Source organism: Taeniopygia guttata, chromosome W (assembly GCF_048771995.1).
Source record: "Taeniopygia guttata chromosome W, bTaeGut7.mat, whole genome shotgun sequence".
Taxonomy (NCBI): Eukaryota; Metazoa; Chordata; class Aves; order Passeriformes; family Estrildidae; genus Taeniopygia; species Taeniopygia guttata.
The window spans coordinates 16,391,316-16,412,882 of record NC_133064.1 but is presented as its reverse complement, the minus strand read 5'-3'; the positions used below and the strand labels follow the sequence as shown (position 1 = coordinate 16,412,882).

The window sequence follows — 21,567 nt, the reverse complement described above, 5'->3', positions numbered from 1 at the left end:
TGTCCTGACCCCCTGTCCCTGTTCCTCTGTCTCCTCGGGATAGGTCTAGAGATGGAAACTACCTAAAACAGGCACAGGAGAGCCTCTAGTCCTCTCTCATCCCCTTTCCCGACTAGTACTGGCCATGCTAGTCTGGGCTCTTTCCAAACCCTTTCGCCTAAATGCCTCTAGGCTTGACTCCCATTCACTGCTATGGAACAAGATGGAACCGGCCACATGGCCAATTCCTCCATTTTAAAATTTCCTGCCTTGGGCACTCAGGATGGTGTCTGGGATCCTCCTCCTCCCTTCCCTTCCCCCACCCCACCTCGGAGCCCCATCCCCGCAGCAAGTGCCACCCCCACGCTGGGTGCTCCCCCCAGACCAGACACCACCCCCGTGCCGAGTTTCCCCGCCCCCACGATTTCCCCTCCCCCTGCGGCGGCCCCTCCTCCCCTCACCGCCCCGATCCCTGAGCTCCCCGCCCCCGTGTCAGGTTCCCCCATCCCCACGGTCGCTCCTCCCCCCGCGGCTGCCCCTCCTCACGTCCCCGCTCCTACATCCGGCTTTCCCATCCCCTCTCCCTACGCTGCCCGTCCGCGCCTGATTCCGTTTCAATGCCGGGCACCCCGTTCCCGGCGGTAGTTTCCATGGTTCAGGGTCCCCCCCCCTTCCCTGCGGCTGCGCCTCCCACGGTCCATGTGCTTCCCCCCTCCCTTTCGGCAGCAGTTTCCGCGGTCTCTGTGCCCCCCCCCCCCCCCCGCGCGCCTTCCGCGGTCCCGTGGTTTCTTCCCTTCCTTCCGGCTGCGGTTTCCACAGTGACCTAAACATCCCCCGCTGCCCGCAGGACCGGCCGTGCCCGCCATTGCTGCGCTGGCGGCGGCCACGCCCGTCTCACGGGGTACCCTTGCACCCCTCCTGCCCCTGCCAGCAGCGGCACTTCCCCCTGCGGCGGCGGCTCCGCCGGCACCAAACCCCCCCGTGGCCCCGGGTCTCCTCCCTGCGGCTTCGGGTCTCCCCCCTACCCCAGCTCCGAGTGTCCCCCCGGCGGGAGCAGCCTCCGCCCCTGTCTACTCGCTCGCACCAGCTGTCCCGGAAGCGGGGATTCGCTTCCCCCCACGTCCCCTGCGGGACCCCCCCCCCCCCCCCGCCTCCGGGTCCTTCTCCTCCTCCCGCTGGCTTTCGCCCCCCCTCCGCTGGGTTCCGCGGTTGCTCCCCCGGGTCCCCCCCCCCCACCCCCCCACCTTTCTGGGAGGGAAGCTAATCAGAAAACCCCCTCCTGTTTACACACCAAAAGCTCCAAGCATGAAGTGTACCTCGGTTGGAGCTCTGGTGCAGATTCTAGGACATCTGCCTCTACCTTAGATGACAGTGATTCCTCAGATTCAGACGGTGAATTTGAGGATCCCTGGGTTCAAATCAAAAGAGAAGCAGCTCTGGATAAGAACTGGGAGTTCACTGAAAAATTAAAAGTTCTTGCTGCCCCAGTTAGACACAAAAGGGGGTTCCCCCCCAGATGGAAAGCCATTCCTTATAGTGAGCTCAGAGAGCTTTGCAGAGCCTCCAAACATTTTGGCCACTATTCTCCATATTTTAAAAATCTTGTACAAGTAACCTTCTCAACTCATGTGCTTGTCCCCCATGATCTCCGACATGTTATGTCTCTCCTCCTATCACCCACAGAGCTACTTCTGTGGGAATCAATTTGGAAAAAACAATTAAAAACATTGGTACAAAATTACCAATTGGAGGCCAGCTGAGCTTATCTCACTGTAGATCACCTGAGCGGGGAAGGAGAATATGAAAATACACAAGCCCGAAATCTATCCAAAGCTATTTTATAGGACATTAAAAATGCTGTCCAGAATGCTTTATTCCAAACACCTGATGGTATCACCCCACAACAAAGTTTTGCTGACATTCGTCAGAGCACTGATGAAACATATATTAAATGTCAGATTAAAAGACACTATTGATAAGCAGGTCAATTGCCCAAGGGCCAGAGAAGAGCTGCTCAATAAACTAGCAGTGTCCAACGCGAATGAAAATTGCAAAAAAATTATAAGGGCACTCTCTCCAGACCCTGAACCCACCATTCGTCAAATGGTGGAAGCCTGTTCCTATCTCACAACCACTGAACATATAGTAGCCATGGCAGTCAGCAAAGGAGTAGCTGAAGCCTTTGTAGCACAAAACAAACAAAATATGCGATGCTACAAGTGTAATGAACTTGGTCACCTCAAGGTGGAATATGATAAGGACTTTGCGCAGAGACACCCCTCCACTGGTTGTTCTTCCGCTGCATGCTTAGACTGTAAAGAACATTTTAAACACTGTCCCCAATTTCAGTATCACCAGCAGATCCAGCATAAGCCCTATCAACAGCAGCACCAGGGAAACTTCCGTGAACCACAGGACGGCCCTGCGTGATGACACTGAATGCCAAGCTCTTCCGTACCCCTTTCCCCACCATCCTGGAAAGCCAGAGCACCGACAGACCGTTTGTGATGACGAGGAAGAGCTCCAGTTCTCTGAGGTCTACCAATACGTTCAGGCAGGGACACGACGCACGCTGGTAAGCACCCTTTCCATCCCGCTTGAGGATAAGGAGATCTACCAAATTCCAACTGGTAAATGTGGACCCTCTAATGGACCAAGGGAAATTTTAATCATAGGGGACTCTAGTATTGGACCAGACAATTTGCAAGTATTACCAGAAGTCCAAACTTTGGGACCAAGGGATGAAATTACTGTGACTGTCTCATGTGTACACCCACCTTGGTATTTGTCTAAGGGTACACCGATTGCCCAAGCCTTCCTCATGCCCACCTGGACTGACATTTTGCCAGAAAACCCTACAGTCTTGTGGGCAGAGACTGTGGGCTCAGACAGACCTATTTTAGAGTGTGGTTTGTTTAACAAAGGGGACAAAGTTTATCTTCCAGGTGTAGCAGACACTGGAGCAGACATGACTATAATTTCCCGCTCCGAGTGCCCACAGGGCTGGGAACTAGTGCCAGCCAATGGAGTCATCTCTGGGATTGGAGGAGCTGCCACCTCTATGCGAAGTAAACAAACAATCCTTATCCAAGGACCTGAGGGTCAGGTAGCCACAGTAAGACCTTTCATGGTAAGGGCACCCATCACCTTATGGGGCAGAGACCTATTGTCTCAATGGGGAGCAAGGCTAGAAATTCCCTCACCACCACAGGATTTTTAATTTGGGCCACTGTAGATCTAGAGCACCCAACCACACCGCTCACCTGGAAAACTGATGAACCAGTGTGGGTTGATCAGTGGCCCCTCTCAGATGAAAAGTTAAGGGTGCTCTAATCCCTAGTGCAAGAGCAGTTGTCCAAGGGCCACACAGTACCATCCGTTAGCCCTTGGAATACCCCTGTCTTTGTCATTCATAAACCAGGCAAAGACAAGTGGAGGCTCTTACAAGACCTCAGAAAGAGCAATGAGGTCATTGAGGACATAGGCCCTCTGCAGTCTGGCCTACCCTCACCCTCAATGCTCCCCCAAGATTGGAAATTAACAGTCATTGATATCAGAGATTGCATTTTTAACATCCCGCTTCATCCCAGAGATGCCCCAAGTTTTGTATTTTCTGTACCATCAATTAATAGACAAGCTCCTCTCAAAAAGTATCAATGGAGAACTCTTCCTCAAGGCATGAAAAATTTCCCGGCTATCTGCCAAATGTTTGTTGCCCGCGTTCTCTCACCCATTCAAGAGAAATTCCCTGATGCAATAATTTTTCACTACATGGATGATATTCTAATTTGCACTGAGACTGACTATTATTTAGAGACTGTTCTCAAAAAGATCATTCAGGCCATTGAAGGAGCAGGATTTGAAATTGCCACCAAGAAGATTCAACGGACTTGCCCATGGACCTACCTAGGACTCCGGATCAGCGAAAGGACCATCGTACCCCAGCAGCTCACCATCAAGGACAACCCAAGAACTCTGAGGGACCTACATCAGCTATGTGGGAGCATCAACTGGGTTCGTTCACTGCTGGGGATCACAACCGAGGACCTCGTGCCCCTCTTCAACCTCCTGTGAGGCTGCGATGACCTCGATTCACCATGGACAATCACGCCAGAAGCCCGGGTAGCGATCCAAAAGGTATCAGAGGCACTGTCCACGAGACAAGCCCACTGCGCTGATCCCACCCTACCCTTCCAATTTGTCATTTTAGGTGAGGCACCAAAGTTTCATAGTCTCATTTTCCAGTGGGACCCCACTCTGAAAGATCAGCTGTTAATTATGGAGTGGATGTTCCAATCACATCAACCACATAAGACTATCACTACACCCCAGGAGCTGATGGCTCAGCTCATCATAAAAGCCAGATCACGCCTCAAAACCTTAGTAGGGTGTGAGTTCACATGCATCTACCTCCCAGTGAAATCAGGCGAGCTAGAAGCTCTGCTCCAGACCAATGAAAACCTCTAGTTTGCTCTTGACAGCTACCCAGGTCAAATCCCTATCCACCTACAGAAACATAAACTATTTAATGAGTATTTTATTTTGGTCCCAAAATCATTGAAAAGTAGAACTCCTCTAAAGGCACTAACTGTTTTTACTGATGCCTCTGGAAAATCCCACAAGTCAGTTATGACATGGAAAAATCCTGATACTCAGGAGTGGGAGTCTGATGTTCAAATTGTTATGGGGTCCTCACAAATCACAGAATTAGCAGCCATTGTCAGAGCCTTTGAGAAGTTCAAACAACCCTTGAATCTGGTTACTGATTCGGCCTATGTTGCTGGGATAGCTGAAAGAGCAGAACATTCTTTGTTAAAGGAAGTCCCAAATCCAGATCTATACAGTTTGCTTTCGAAGTTAATGTACCTCCTCTTCCACTGAGAGCAACCATATCACATTATGCATGTGAGGTCACACACTGACCTCCCAGGACCAATTACAGAAGGCAACCGGAGAGCAGATCTCCTAGCCATGGCAGTTCAGACCAAACTGCCAGACATTTTCAATCAGGCCAAATTGAGCCAGCAGTTTTTCCACCAAAATGTGCCAGCCCTTGTCCGGATGTTTAAAATCACAAAGGAAAAGGCAAGAGCAATCGTGGGCTCCTGCCCCAATTGCCAGGATTTTGCTTTACCCTCCTGTTATAGGTTGATAGGGAGGTGAGTTTTTTTGGGAAGTTGTGGTTAAACTAATTAGTAGTTAGTTTTAAATATTGATATTTGGTGTAACTATTAAAGACTTAGATATGCTTTTGAGAATATACGGAGTTAAAAGTAGAGCATTTTTAGAGGAATTTTTTTTTTTTTTTAGTTAGTGAAGAGATTAGATTTTAAAAATTTAATTATAAGTTAGGTGGGGGAGGGGAAGTTATGTGGTTTAAATTAAAGTAAGTTAGGAGTTTTAGATAGAGAAGGGGTGAAGAGAATAGAATTGAGTTGGTTTTTATAGGATGGAAAGGTAGAGAAAAATTGAAATGTTTTTGGTTTTTTTTTTTAGAGGGAGAGAGATAGAAAGTTTGTATTACTTAAAATTTTGATATTATGTGTTAGTAACATGTTGGTAGAGGAGAAAGAGAAGGGCGGGGAAGGTGTTTAGTTGTGGGAGTTTTGGGTAGTTGAGATTTTAGTTGTTTTGGGAGTTTGAGATTTTTAATTTTGTTTTAGGTAAAGAAAGTTTTGTGAAATATTGTTTTTCTTTGATTTAAAAAAGAAGATAAATAGTTTAAGACTTGAAATATTAAAAGAAGATAGAAAATAAATTTTAAGTAAGAAATGATAAAGTATCTTTTAGTTAAACTTTTTTTGTATAACTATAAACTAATTTTCCTCAACACAGAGACTACATTTAAGAGAATTTAATGACAAACTAAAAAGTACAAGAGTACAAGTAGCCTGCTTTAGTGAGTGACATCATGTACAAAAATAAACAGAGAAAAGTTAAAGAAGGTATAGTAGTACTCTCTCTCTTTAAAGAAGATCTCTATTCTCGAAACCCTCAACCCTAGAAGAAAAGACAATAGAGCGGGCTGTTGTCCTAAAATAATAAACTGTTATTCTTTAGTACTTAGCAAAGCATCCTTAAAAGAACCCTATAAGCAGTTTCAGTCCATAAACAGTAGTAAGAGAACTGTACATAGAAAAAAGATATCACAATAACAAATTTTCTCCAAATAGTAACCATGTGTAACATAAAAACATTAGAAAGTTTCAACTGTTTCCTGCAAAAAAACTATAGTACAAGACTCCTCTCTCCCTTAATATACTAAAAATTAATTATTTAAGTAGTAGTAACTTAATAAAGAATCCAAAGTTTTGTCTCACTGTGTTTTAGTAGAAATTGAGTAGAGGGAGGAGGAATGTTTCAGTAAGTTTTCATTCTAAATTCTGTGTGTTCCTTTTATTATAGTTGTAAGTTAATAAAGTTGTTTTTCCTTTATTTCTAAGCTTCAACCTACTCTGCTCTGTTTCTAATCACATCTCACAACACTCATTTGAAAAAAATATATTTTCATAGGTACACTAGCATTATGCCAACATCAAACCATGACATTTTTGGTTCCCTGACTGGGAATCGAACCTTAAGCAAGTAATAAGGTGAAAACTGTGACATAAGATCAAAGAAGAATAAGAACAAAGCATGTATTAAGTTATAAAGTTAAGGTAGATTAATAGTGAAAATCCAGGGGTAGAGGTTTAGTGTAAGTTATTAAGTATAATTATGTTAATTGTAATTTTGATAATTTTAGAAATGTGTGTTCTCAGAGGCGAAGGGTAGAGTGTCATAGGTTGACAGGGAGGTGAGTTTTCTTGGGAAGTTGTCAACAATCAGTAGTCAGCTTTAAATATTGACACCTGGTGTAACCACTAAAGACCTAGACACACCTCTGAGAACACACGAGTTAAAAGCAGAGAACTCCCAGAGGAATGCTCTCCTTTTGTTCCAGTCAGTGAAGAGTTCAGACCTCCCCTACCCAACCACAAGCTAGGTGGGGGAGGGGAAGCCATGTGGCCTAAACTAAAGTAAGCCAGGAGCCCCTGACAGTGAAGGGGGTGAAGAGAATAGAACCTAGCTGGCCCCTTCAGGACAGAAGGGTAGAGAAAAACTGACATGTCTTTGTTCCCCCCCCCCCCCCCCCGAGGGGGAGAGAGAGACAGAAAGCCTGTACCACCTAAACATTTGATATCATGTGCCAGCAATACACCAGCGGAGGAGAAAGAGAAGGGGGAGGGGGGATAGGTGCCCAGACATGCCAGTCCTGGGAGCCCGAGACTTTTAACCCTGTCTTAGGCAAAGAGAGCTTTGCGAAACACTCCTCCTCCTCGATTTAAGAAGAGAAACAGTCTAAGACCTGAAATATCAAAAGAAGACAGAAAAGAAATACTAAGTAAGAAGAAATTATAAAGTAGCCTTTAGCTAAAATTTTCTTGTATAGCCAGAAACTAAACATCAAACCATAACACCTCCATGGGGGCCCGGGTTAATCCCTGAGGCCTCAAAAGTTTACAGCTGTGGCAAACAGATGTCACACACTTTGCACCTTTTGGGAGACAAAAATACATTCATGTGTCCATAGATACATTCTCTGGGGCTGTATTCATATTTGCTCACTCAGGAGAAAAGGCCAAAGACGTTGCCAAATATTTTTTTCTAGCCTTTTCCACACTAGGCATCCCCCAAGCCATCAAAACAGATAATGGTCCTGCTTACATCTCCAAAAATTTCAAACAGTTCCTAGATCAATGGGGGTTGAAACACACCACTGGCATTCCTCACTCTCCAACAGTGCAACCTATTGTACAGAGGGCTCACCGTACACTCAAGGCAGTCCTTGATCAGCAGTGCGGGGGAGCTGAAACACTACCAAATGTAGAAAGATTATGTAAGGCTCTCTATATTATCAACTTTCTTAATAATTCATTCACTAAGCCAAACCCCCCTATTATCAGGCACTTCTCCAACACTAGCAGAGCTCAACTCACTGAGAAACCCCCTGCGCTGATCAAAGACCCAGAATCCAATCAAATAATGGATCCATTTCCATTAGTTACTTGGGGCAGAGGCTATGCTTGCGGGTCTACAGAATCTGGTGGATCCCTGGTAACGTCAAGCTGTTCATCGAATCGCCAAGTGCAGCTCCCAGAGACACTTCCCTGGAACCTCAGAGACAGGAAAGAGACCAAACTTGGGCAGCGTGGAGGAGGAGAAGGAAAAAGACTGTAAACACAAAGGTCCCTCACAGAAGAAGATGATCCTCCACTGCTCCTGAAGACAAAAGGCTCTGTTGAATTTTATTCACTCGTTGTTTGAACTATTACCCCTCTTTAGTTGGTTTTACCTGTCTTTAGTTTGCTACACTGTTATCTGTCGCTATAGGACATGAGAAAGCACAACGCGAGCCACCTGCCACCTTGCAAGGGAAAAAAGAGAAAGTTTATTTTCTGACTCCAACTTTTATACTTCTCCGAAAGTGACAGTGGATTGGAGAGTGAATGGGCCACCTCTCCAAAGACATTGGACATAGCACTAGTACATCAAGTCTCTCCACCCCCATGGAGGAATGCAAAACAACACGTTATTTACAGAAACTGTGTGGGAAAGTTTCCCAATAGAATGTAAACTCAGAAGGCTTTAGAAAACTCAAGAATCAGGGCGACAGTTATCCCCCCTTGTTTTCCCACCCCTTTTCTGCTCAGTAAAAACTGAGGGGATAAAAAGGGAAGGTAGGAGGGGCTGTTAAGGTTATACAAATCTAAAAAAAAAATCCATTTTCTCAAACTCACTGATCAACTCATCACCCCCAAGCATCCTGCTATGTCGCTGGCAGCAGGGAACCTCCAGCTGTTCCAGATAGGATTTTGGATGCTCCTCACCTTTCCATCAGTTTGTGCATGGATGGTCCCTCAGCCCAGTCAGAACATCTGGGTCACACTAGCCAAGACTTTACAGCAAGACAATCTCTGCCTGTCCATGGGCAGCGTGGGCAACCCGTTGTCCACGTGTCTGGTAGGGATTCCCTTGGTAGCAGATGACTGGCCTATCACTAACTCAGATCTCCTCTGCACCACAGGCAAGAGGCCCAATCAGGTAGACACTTGGGATGAGTGGACAAAGATTCTGCCAAATGCTATAGAGGAACCCCAAGAATTGGACTTGCTGGGGTCCTCCAAAGCAACTTACTGTGTCAAATTTTATTTTAGATGATCGAGTCAACATTGGCCAGAAATTGACCCAGCAAAAAACACATACAGAAAAGACATATCACCAATTAACAAAGCCTATAATAATCTAAATTGGTGTAATTACACCAGTAACATACTCTATGTGTCCTCACTCCACCCCAAAGTGTTACCCTGGGGAATGTTTTTTATCTGTGGTGACTGAGTGCGGGCTGGGATCCCCTCACATGTCCAGGGGGGTCCCTGTAGCCTTGACAGGCTTTCTACCCTCACTCCAAACATTATATTATTACATAATTGGAAACAAAAAAAAAGCAAATTGGCACACCAGAGATCCTATTCTGAATGTGATGAAAATTGCAATAGCCAATTTTATAATTGGAACAAAGTAAAGAGAGTCGCGGTTTCACTTTTCTTACCTTGGGTGGCCGCAGCTAAGGCTCTCGGTGAGCTTTCTCACCCGGAGTGTTGGGTTAGTAAGCAGGCAAATGCTACCTCCACTGCCACTCAGTGACCTGCTTAGTGACACAGGCTACCAGGCATGCAACATTGCAAAACAGAGCCTCCACAGACTTTTTACTGCTTGCCCATGGACATGGCTGCCAAGACTTTGAAAGGATGTGCTGCCTCAACATCTCTTCACACTCAGAATCCATCCACACAAGCATCCAGAAGCTGAGGGAGCAAAGAAAGGACTTAAAGATGGAAAAATACTCAGATTGGATCAATGAACTTTTTGGAAAGTGGGGTTTCAAAGGATGGGTTGCATCTTTTGTTAAAGGAATTTTTTGGATTGTGATAATTGTTTTTATAATTTTAGTCATGTTTCCCTGTCTAGTTAAGTGCATGCAGAAGTCCATTGGGGAGGTCTTAGTAAGAAAAAACAGGGGAGTTGTAGCATCCCATGAACTCTCTCCCCTCAGCCAATTCCCAAGCTCATTGCCTTGGAAAGACTTACCACAGATTTCATTCCTCCTGTGGGAAAAGGCAAGATTCCCCCATGGACCTCAGTCTCACTGATCCCTATATTTTGCAACCTACCCTGGTTTCTCCTTTCCCAGTTTCCTCATTGGCTGAGTACCCCTGGTGGCTGCCCCCTCTCCTCTGGAGACCAATCCCCTTTGCCCTGCCCTTAGCTCCACCCCTCCCCTGCCATTCCTTCCCCTTCTTAAGCCGTCCAGAGCACATGCACATGCTCTCGCTCTTTCGCTTGGGTTTCCTTCAGCTACCACATGTAATTAACCTTGCTGGAATAAAATGCTACAAAGAGCCTTCTGCCTCTCTTGCTGAGCCACCTGTGATGAGTGTTATGTGTGGATCTGACTGCATTGCCTGAATGTTAACCCAACCTGCTTTTCTACAGGAGAGGTTTGTTGGGAACAGATAATAGGCAGCAGCACCCACCATCCTACTCCCCCATTTTTACTCTGGGGAATTCTGAGAAAGCTCAAAGAAAGAATTAAAACAATCCTTAATCTTTGCAGCTGGTGTTATTTACTTGTAAGATGTTTACAAGAAGGGTGTTGTTCCTAATTAGCCAATGATGTGAGGGCTGTTGATTGAGGACCAATCAGGTCCAGCTTTGTTGGAACTGTCTATAAAAGAATGTGATGGCTAATAAAATCCGCATTTGCCTTCTGAGAACATAGGAGTCTATGTCACTTCATTCATCCGTCCCTAATACAACAGCGACAAGTTGTGACTGCTTTAGGGATACAATGGAACCTCCAAAATCCCTGACACCCCCAGAGTTCAGGCCGGGTTGAAAAGATGAATAGAGAAATAAACACCTCCTGAAGCTGGTGATAGAAACTAAGATGCCATGGGTACGGCTCTTGCCACTGGCTTTGGCAAGAATAAGGGCCAGACCCAGGGGAGATATGAAATTATCTCCCTTTGAATTGATGTTTGAAATTCCTTACCCTTGTAATTCTCAGCCTAATGGCGGGGTAGAGATAAGTGATGTATATCTGAAACAATATGTGGCCTGGATACTGCCTCTTGTGAAATCTCTTCAACAAGAAGTTTGGCTGGCACAGACCCAGCCTTTGGACTTTGCTGTTCATAACATCCAGCCAGGAGACTGGGTCCTAGTTAAGGATTGAAAAGAAGCACCACTGGTGACCAAGTAGCGTGGACCTTTCCAAGTGTTGCTGACCACAGAAACAGCTGTCAAGACAGTTGAACATGGGTGGACCCATCACACTCGGGTCAAGGTCTCTGAGGCCCCGGAGATTAGGACATCTCAGCTGGAGGAGAAGGATGGGAAGCTGCAACTGACACTCCGCAGGAGTGGACTGGAGCAGCAGCCAGTGTGTTGACATCGGGGGAAGCCTTGTGTGCCTACCCACAGGCTGTCTGCTAAAATAGTCTGTGTGGGCATCCCTCCTCTCGGATCTCCAGTCATTGGGGGCCAATCCTCGCTGGCATTGTTTTCTTTATGTTAAGCTGTTTCTGTGCCTTCTCTTGCCACAGGTGGTGTGGAAGACAACGTGAAAGTGAAAATTAGGTTAGGAGATTAGATTACACCGTTAGAATGTTTCTCTTAATAATCTTACCCTTATATTGTCAGTTAGGTTGGGGCCAAAAGTGGGAAAAAAATTTTTTAACCTTGGGAGAAGAAGTAGCAAAAACCTTTAACCTTAGCAATTGTTGGGTCTGCGGAGGGCCAGGGGGATCTGAAAGCTGGCCATGAGTGGCCAGCCCAGTCGAGCCTAAATGGTGGGTTAGCATCCTGAGTGACGTCCAGAATGGAAGAGGATTTTGGGATGAAGAAGGAAGTCCATGGCAGCTTCATTCTTCTGAAAGAGGCATTTATTGTCTAAATAGAACAGGAAATATATATGGGGAAAAAAGCATTTGTGATTGGACTTTATCTTTGGGTTTAGATTGTTGGACCCCCAACTGCTCTCCTTATGATTGTTCCAGATATCAAGGCAGATGGAATCAAACGCATGTTAAGCTCACTAATGCTAGCTGGGTAAGGTGTTCCTTCCATAATTACAAAAAAGATTTTGAAGGCTGCAAAGCAGTGGGGAAGGATAAGTTTTTTAACCCCTTATTTTTAAGCTGCCCCCAAGATAATTTCACAAGTAAGACACATGTTGTCCGTGACTATCAGTGGAAGTGGCAACACCGGAACAGAACTCGAACCCTTTTTAATAGGTTCTGGTCCAGATCTAACAAAACAGATCTGGGATGTAACTGCAGGTGGAAACCTCATGTGGGAGCTTGGAAATGCAAATACTGTGATTCTTATGGCGGGACAGCCATAGTCAGCGGACCACTAGGCCCAGGAAGCAAGCTGTATTTTGACCCACCAATTGATGATGAAAATTGGAAAGGTCCCTTTGCCAATAGGACCTGGGCTTTAAAAGGGGATTACTGGATTTGTGGCCAATATGCTTACTGCAGGTTACCCCCAAACTGGTCATGGATATGTTATGTAGGGTATATTAGACCATTGTTCTTTCTGCTACCAAAAGTTCAGGGGAATCAGTTAAGAATCAAGGTATATGATAATCTAATTAGAGAAAAGCAGTCAATTGATGTATCCCTGGCTGGAGGGAGCACCCAAAAGTGGGGTGAAGATGAATGGACACTTGAATGAATTATACAACACAATGGACCAGCCACATGGAATCCTAATGAATTAATATCAGGTGCCAGGGAACTCATTTATAATTTTAATTGGATAATTAGGTTACAAGCTGTCTTTGAAGTAATAATGAACCAGACATGTGCAGCTATCGACCTCCTTGCTGACCAATCTACTCGGATGAGAAATGCACTATTTCAACATTGGATGGTATTAGACTATTTATTAGCAGAAGAAGGGAGAGTGTGTGGCAAATTAAACTACTCAAACTGCTGTTTACAAATGGATGACAATGGAAAGGTGGTGAAACAAATAACAAAAAGAATAAGAAAGCTCATGTATCGGTCCAAACATGGAAAGGATGGGAATGGGACATATTTTCATGATTACCTGGTGGATGTCGGAGTCCAGGACATCCCTCTGGCTGCCCTGGCTGTCTCTAGACCCTGGCAGGGGGCTTGGAGACCTTGGCACGAAGTCAAAAACACCTGTGGCTTCGATTTTAGCCCATGGAAAAAACTGCCAACTTTGAGGATATACAAGCCACAAGGGTTTGAGTATTGTGATAGTTAAATTAACACAGGGTGAAAAAGTAGAATTTTGGGGTTTTTAGAATGGGGTTCAAAGGGACAAGATGGAGGGTTTTGGGTGTGTCCTGGCCCTCTTCTCCTTCTCCCTGTCCTCCATGTCTTGCTGTGATGGTGACACTTTTCTATTGGTTTAAGGTAGAGACACACTGTCTAACATAAGTGATAGATATTGGCACATTATTGTAAACATAGTACATGTAGTTTTGAGTCTAAAATGTAAACACCACCTGAGACTGGGGACAGAATACCATGGCCGACCTGCTAGACAAAACTCAGCAGATCAGAGAAAGAATGTTATAGATAAGGAAAAATAAACAACCTTGAGAAGCCAATCCTACGCATTCAGACTCCTTCTTTGGCTGCACGGGCTGGGAAACAAGGATTTTTACAATCTTGGGGTCATCCCAACTCCCAGACCCTGAGAGGTGGACTATGGGTTAAACAAATGCTTTGCTTCCTCTTATATGCTGTAGCAACTCTAATCTTTTTACCATGCATGATCCCTTGCTTAGTACAACTTATTCAACATGTGATCAAAGGGATGAAGGTAGTAGCCTTGCCTAATGATCCAGAGATGGCTACAAAAGGACAGAAATTGATGTCACTGCAAATAATTGCAAAACCAAAAAAGACCCAGGACCAGGAAATTAAGTCAATGATAACTAAAGTTTGTAAAGACATTTTAAAAAAATAAAAGACAAGGGATTGAGAGGAATAAGGGATTTGTCTTTACAAACAAACTGTGTGTCGGCTGGTAGATAAAACTAGCACTGAGAGATAAAAGAAACAATAGGAAGGATTCCACTGATTAATGAATGGAAAAAGATATTTGCCTTTACAAACTGTATGTTTGCGGATAAATGAAATTAGATATTGAAAGATGAAAGAAACAATGGGGAAAACCCCTAAATTCCATAAGAATAAAAAATTTTAAAAGGAAGGTTATACATTAGAGGGAAATCTTCGGTATCAGGTGTTTTGGGAAGTCTGTACTTCTCAAGTACCCGAGCCAATGGGGAAAGAGAGAAGGGAAATGAGGACAGGAAATTAGGATAAAAAGGAGGCTGCATCCTCCAAAAATTTGAGAGACCCCAGGGGAATGCCCCATGGCCTCTCCCTTTATTCAAATAAAGTAAAAGGACTCCTCTGTCTCCTTTCTGGACGTAAATCTCTGATGTTTGTGGATTAATTTTCCTGACAAATCCAATAATTCTTTAAACTTGAGCTATGTTATTTTTGTGTATCTCTTACTAACAAAGAGGCATCAATTTATTCCATTACTCAAATTTCTCATTTCCTCTAATTAGACTTCTACAAAATTGGCTTCATTTATCTGAGAAGCCTCCCCCACATACTGATGCTGCTATTTACATGTGTATATTTCAAGAGCAGATAAAAGAAACAAACCCCCAAGATTCACAGTGGAACCTACACACCATTATTGAACTTCAGAAATTATATGGATTTTTTAAAAGTGACTATGTATTACAATAGGGTATTGATATGTCAGACTTCATTCTTTCAGGGGACAATTTATAGAGAGGTTTAAAGATTTTGTTTAAATAAAGAATACAATTCAAATCTATTAAAAAAGCAGATAAAAGGCTATTTTTTCCACTCAAAAAAATTTAGCAGTTTTACTACATAAACACAGTCATCTTACTCCCACAAAGCTTTTCCATTACAAGTTCCAAAATATTTGTCAACCCTTAAATGCATGTTCTCCAGCTGTTTCATTCTGCAGAATGCACTCCAAATGACTTCAGTTCTTTCTGTCAGATACTATCAACTGCATCCCTCACCACAACCTAATGAATGCATTATACTCCACACAGACCAGGACAGAGACCAAAATTGCTGTACATCTAACAAACAGCAAATAATCTCACAGCACAAACTGTGAAACTTCTAGATATTGTCAGTGATTTTGCCATAATAAGCAAGCAAGCAGAACCAAGTGAGGAAACAACTTTGACAACATTCCTTGCTCAACAGCTGACTGTAATACTAAAATCAATTTCTGGTCTTTATAACTTAAAAACTCAATAGCTGAGGAGGGAGAAAAAGGAAAATATGGGGTCCAACTTGCAGACAGCATGTCTACAGTAGCACTAAGAAGACTGTAGGTACAGCTTTCAAACCAGACAGAAACAGTGCATTAGTGAAAGAAGAAAAATTAACTTTAAAATGAAAACCAAAAGTTTTTTACCTGTATTCAGCTCCCCATCCTTTAACAAAACTCATTCTTATGGTACACATTCTAGTAAGCTGATAAACTGCTTCAAAACCTTGATTCACAGATTGAGCCAGAAGAGCAGCAAATTCTTGGTTATTAAAGATTTTTAGGTTGCATCCTAGAAAGAAAAAAAGTCCAAGGAGTACAATCAATCAATGAATATTTGTGTTTGCTACACAGAAACCCAAAACTATGAAGAAACTATTAAAAGGAAAGCAAATGTCCAGTGAATACATTCACTGAATATTTTCACACAAGACCTTTAGTAAGCTACTAACCTGGTGGAATTTTGCACACAGTTGCAGGATGCCAGCCATATCTTTGATTACAGTTGGGGCTCTGAACAAAAATTGCGCTATCACTTAAGCACTCAGCAAAAACTTCTCCACCAATGTAATAGAGACGTACTCCCCTTCCTGTAGCAAAATTCAAAAGGACTCTAGTTATTATATAACCCAAGAAGATTAACAAACGAGAGGATTTTGTTTCAGAGAAGGCCAAGGTTTTTCTTTATAACAGAAACAGAAATCAGTTATCTACAGAACAACACTGCTGGGCTGACAGCTGTAGCAGGAGCAGAACACAATTAACTTGCATTTTTCCTCCAACAATCTCAAAATATTTGAAGGAGAAGCAGAATAATTTTTGGTCAAGAGTGAGATAGAATTTTCTAGCCATGAAATGGCTTATAACCAAATCAAAATTATAAAGCCGTGTTCATTACCAAATAATGTTTTACTTAAAGAAATGCCAGAATCAAAATAAAAATATTAGGTTCAACAGAGTTAAAACTTGTGCTAGTATTAAAGTGTTGTATATGAAGCAGCACAGGCCACTATGGCAAAAAATGAAAACACAGTGTACCACTTCAACACTCTTTGCCTACATCCACCCATACTATTTCATAACCCACTACATACCCCTTTCTCTGTAGTACTTGAACAAAATCAACAGGACTTCATTCAGCCCTATTATGAAAAAAAACCCATAAGAAATATTATTGTTCACTTTTAAATTGTGGTTTCGTTCTCTCTCTCTGAGTGGAAAAAAACTTGTATGGCTTATTTCTAGCAGAAGATAAGTAATGTACAATTGAGCTCTCAAAAAAAGCTGTTTATAATTAACAGGTTCTTTAAAGGCCATAGTTTCTATTTCCCCTTTTCTTTAAAACAATTTTTAAAACAAAATGTGAATTGCTCCATTAAAAAAAAGTGAAAGTTCCTTACATTTTTGCTTTTCCTCATAATTGATAATTTTGATTAGTTAGCACAGGTATAGCCTGGGCTTCTGCACATCTAAATTTTTATAAGACAAGCATTCGGATTTGGCATACAGGCAATCAGAAGGTTCTATTAAATAAGTTGAAATTTTTACTAAAAATCAAACCAAAAAACCTCATAAATGTTGCTAAATAAAAGAATCCAGAAAAAAAAAGTCTACTTTATTGAAGAACCTAAAGCCAAGACATTGCATTGTTGTTGGGATGTTGGGGGACACAAGACAGATGATAGACTTTGGACCTTATTAATATAAGAGATTTGATAAACAAAATACCTTGGCAAAAGCAAACAGAACTTTGAAAATTAGATCTAGATTGCAAGAAGATTAAATCAGACAGGTTTACCAGAAAAAGAAAATCTTATTAAACTCTGCAAGTAAGAGATGCTGTAATATGCATAAGTTTGTGCATGTGATTTTAACAAAATCATTGTATTACACATTACTAGTCTCCCTAAAATAGTATACAAGCATTTGTATACCACAATATATCGGATTCTGATCACCGAATCAGTCTTCCCCATCTCTCTTCATTGCCAAAACATTGTAGAAAACAATATTCTTTACTAACCATTACAAAGAAAATCTTAATAATGTAAAAACAGCATGTTATCTCAACTGTAGCTTCTCCCATTTCAGAAAAGCATTAGAGTGCTATCAATGCTCATTCTGCATTTTATAAATTAGAATAAACTAAGCAACATGCTAATATTTTGCAATTAAAGCTTAAATTTCAATTATAAGCAACTCTGACTATAAATGCTACCTAGGGCAGAGCAAGTCCAATGAAGAGCCTGAAAGCCAAAAACCTGTCCCTTGGGATACTTTGATGTGTCATCTTTTTCCAGAAGGCAGAGAACAGCAACATAAGCAACAGAAATCCCCTATAGTTGAGTGGCTTCCTCCTGTGCCACTTGCATCCTGACAGTTGTGTGACTGCTGCTGCCATCATCTCAGTGACTACTGATCGAGGAAATGGAGATCCTTTCAGCTGTAGCTATCACTACATCTTTTCCCAATTGAAAAAGGCTGTGGTAACAGAAGCAGCTATATTTCTCCTCAGTTTCAGAAGCAGTGACCTCTTTATCTTTCCACTTCTGTCCATAGCAAGAGAGATCAAGTTCCTCTTGGCAAGGCCCAAGAGAGAAGTTCTATGGCTTGGCTGCACAAGGGGGAAAGGAACCCAAAACACAGATGTGGTCATCCTACCTGGATCATTCCAGATAATTTAATGTCTAAAATGAAATTAAAGATCAGAGATAATTACCTATATGTCGCCTTGTCATTTCCACTGTAGCATTTCTGTTTACGTTGGAAAGCAAACCTAGACAGAATCGTTCTGAATTTGATGGATCTGTAAAGCCATCTACAGTCAGGGAAGGCTGGGATGCATGGAAGGTTTCTCCCACTCTCTGATTCAATTCATAATATGCTATTGAACACCAAAACGCAGGCTCCGAGTAAGTAACTGGTTGCAAGTCTATAAAAAAAATTTAAAAACAAGCTTAATACAGAATTCGAGGCTTCTCCTAGGTTGACTGTATGATGCCTTTATCCCCAATCGTCTGCCCTGTTTATGTTGAATAATAAGTTCTACACCTTTAAGACTTGTTCCAGGAGTGAAAGGGGGGGGAAGAAGTGCAGAGTTTGTTTTTAAGAACTGCACTCCCTCCTCCACATTCCTGCTCCTGGACTGTGTTGTCTGTAGATGGACAGACAGCGAGACAGAGCTCTCCTTTGCTTTTTCCTAGTTAGTTTTAGCTAGCTGAGGCAAAGAAGTTCCCTGGACTGTGGTTTTTTCCCTTTCTTTGGACCTGCTCTGGACTGAACACCAGAAGAGCAGCAGCAGATCGCACCTGTGGTCCAGCGGGCTGGGCCTGGGCCGTGGCATTTCCAGCGCCGGAGGGACTGATCAGAGACTGAGTGAGCCGAGCTGCAGCCCAGGGGATTTTTCTGAGTTTGTCTCTCTTGGAGTGGCAAGAAATTTTATTGTTTAATATTGTTTAAGTTTGCTTGTTTAATAAATAGGTTTTTTCCACTTTTCTCCAAAGAGGTATCTTTCCCGACCTGGTTGGGGGGAGGGGCCAATTGAATCTTCTTTCCTAAAGGAACCCTTTTGGGGTTCTTTCCCCAAATTTGCCCTGAACCAGGACAAATACATTTATTGGCGACCAACTACCGGGGCTCGAAACAAGTGGAAAAAACCTTTATTCCTTTACTGAATAGATGTTGGTTGTGCTTATTTTGTAGTGGGTTAAAGCAGTCAGTAGCCATGTTGCTTACATTCATAATGTCTCTTGGGGTGGAGGCCTTCATGTGGTTCTGGTCTTTAGGCTTTTTTGAGGTTTTAGTACTTTTCTGGTCACTAGGATTCTTGTCCCTTACACGTAGTTTTTACAGTAGAAGAGCACGGATTAAAATAGCTATTGGGCTGGGCTTGGTGATAGTGATTTATAAGGTGCTTGTAAAGATACTGGAGTCTGTTCAAGATATGTATAGTTTATGGTTTTTTTGTCCTACCCTGCATCCTAGTTCCAGTAGTATGTTCTGGGGGTTTATTAGTAATTTCACCCAGTTTGTTAGAGGAGGAGCAGGGCATGAGGTTTTCCAGCCTCTCCTTTCCTTCTTCTCTTTTGAATTTGTTATGTCACTTTTTAAAAATGTTCAGTTTCCCCTGAATGTTAGAGACCATCTTTCTAGTATCTATTCTGGTAAACTTCCTTTATACAGCCTGCAGCTTCTCTAGAGTGAAGGCTGAGATGTCCACAGGAGCTGATGAAACCCCTCACCCAGTTGTCGAAAATCCTGAGTGGTGTGGAGAATGGGAAAATATGGGCCAGACCCTGAAGGAATTTTCTGACCCTGTAGAGTGTGATTTTCCACGTGAACAAATTCAGAACCCAGCTGAGGTGGGGAAATACCTGAAAGAGAAGTGCCATGATGACTCTAATGAGAAAAGGATCATTGCAATAAGCTGGGCCTTGGCTTATGCTTATCGCACACTGCTAGATACTGTAGGCTGGCAGACAGAGGCAGGGGGGCAGGGAGATAAACCAGCAGCTATCCCAGTCACTCAGGCTGCAGACAACACCCCAGTTACTCAGGTTGTAGCTAAATCAGACAGTAACCCTAAGCCACTGGCAGTCGCTGCGGGAAAGAAGAAAAGCAAAACTGACCGGCCAGGGACTGATGATGATGATCCAGGAGAAGGACCCTCAAAGATAATTACTGACACAAAAGCTGGAGTTAGGGCAACTGAGGCAGGATCAGAAGCCACTACTGAGTCCTATTCCCTGAAGGACCTTCGTGGCCTAAAAAAGGATTACACTCGACGACCTGATGAGTCTGTAATTAGTTGGTTGGTCTGTCTTTGGGATGCTGCAGGCGAGGCTACAATTCTGGATGGTAGTGAAGCGAGACATTTAGGATCCCTGTCACATGATCCTGTCAATGACCAAGGAATGATGAGAGCGGCTAACCCTCGCAGCCTCTGGGCACGGGTTCTGGAAAGTGTAGCATAAAGATACCTGTATGCAGATGATCTTTACATGCAGCAAACCCAGTGGAAGACTATAGAACAAGGAATACAACGCTTGAGGGAAATGGCAGTGGCAGAGATTGTCTTTTCGGATGATGTAGAGACTGTAAACCCAGACTTGGTACCGTGTACATCCGTGATGTGGCAAAAACTTGTAAGGCTTGGGCCACATGAATACGCTTCTGCTGTAGCAATAATGAATCGAGATGAGGGTGAGGAGACTGTGCTCGATATGGCAAAGAAGCTCCGAGCATGTGCAGATGCCGTACATGGCCCAACCCATGCCAGAATTGCAGCAGTGGAAACACGTCTGCAGAAACTAGAAGACAAGATAGAGAAGAATCATAAGAAACTCAGGGAGGAGATGAAAGGGGGTTTTCTCCAAGTCTCAGCAATACAGATCAGAGGTCCTGGTACCCAACGCAGACGTTCCCCAGACGGGGAAAGAAGGTACATCTCACGAGCTGAGCTGTGGTTCTTCCTGCGCGATTGTGGAGAAAATATGAGGAAATGGGATGGGAAACCTACTGGTGCTCTGGCACAATGGGTGCGTGAATTGAAGGGAGGCAAGACTCCGAAAGGAGTTTTCACCAAAAGGGAAGCAGCTCCAGTGACCCATAATCAAACTGCCGTATATGATGATGATGACAATATTTTCAAACCCCTTGAAGAAACCTCCAAGATATATGCCCCAGGAAAGAAGGATAACCAGGCTTAGAGGGGCCCTGCCTCTAGCCAGGTAGAGGCGAGGGAAAACTGTATTTTTTGGACTGTGTGGATTCGCTGGCCTGGCACATCAGAACCACAAGTATATAAAGCTTTGGTCGACACTGGTGCACAGTGCACATTAATCCCATCAAAATATGTGGGGGCAGAACATGTTTCTATTGCTGGTGTGACAGGGGGATCACAGGACTTTACTTCAGTGGAAGCTGAGATCAGCCTGACTGGAAATGAGTGGAAGAAACAATCCATTGTGACTGGCCCAGAGGCCCCATGTAATTTAGGCATAGACTTCCTTCGAAGGAGGTATTTCAAAGACCCAAAGGGACTCAGGTGGGCATTTGGGATAGCAGCTGTAGAGACAGAGGGCATCCAGCAATTGAACAGCTTACCTGGACTATCGGAAAACCCATCTGCAGTAGGACTCTTGAAGGTAGAAGAGCAACGAG

The 21,567-nt window shown here is 43.5% G+C and overlaps 1 protein-coding gene across 4 annotated transcripts in view; it reads right to left on the bottom strand.

The window, feature by feature from the left end:
* Positions 1-21,567, bottom strand: part of LOC116806871 (mothers against decapentaplegic homolog 2) — a 129,747-nt gene that overhangs the window by 34,700 nt on the left and 73,480 nt on the right. For 3 of the 4 annotated variants that reach the window (XM_032744668.3, XM_032744671.3, XM_032744669.3), the window contains 3 exons: positions 18,125-18,337; positions 15,858-15,995; positions 15,553-15,697 (listed from right to left, as the gene is read on the bottom strand). In XM_032744668.3, coding sequence (XP_032600559.1) covers positions 15,553-15,697; positions 15,858-15,995; positions 18,125-18,337 — 496 coding nt within the window. The remainder of the gene's footprint in view (positions 1-15,552; positions 15,698-15,857; positions 15,996-18,124; positions 18,338-21,567) is intronic. The other variant, XM_072922986.1, reaches the window with a different exon arrangement.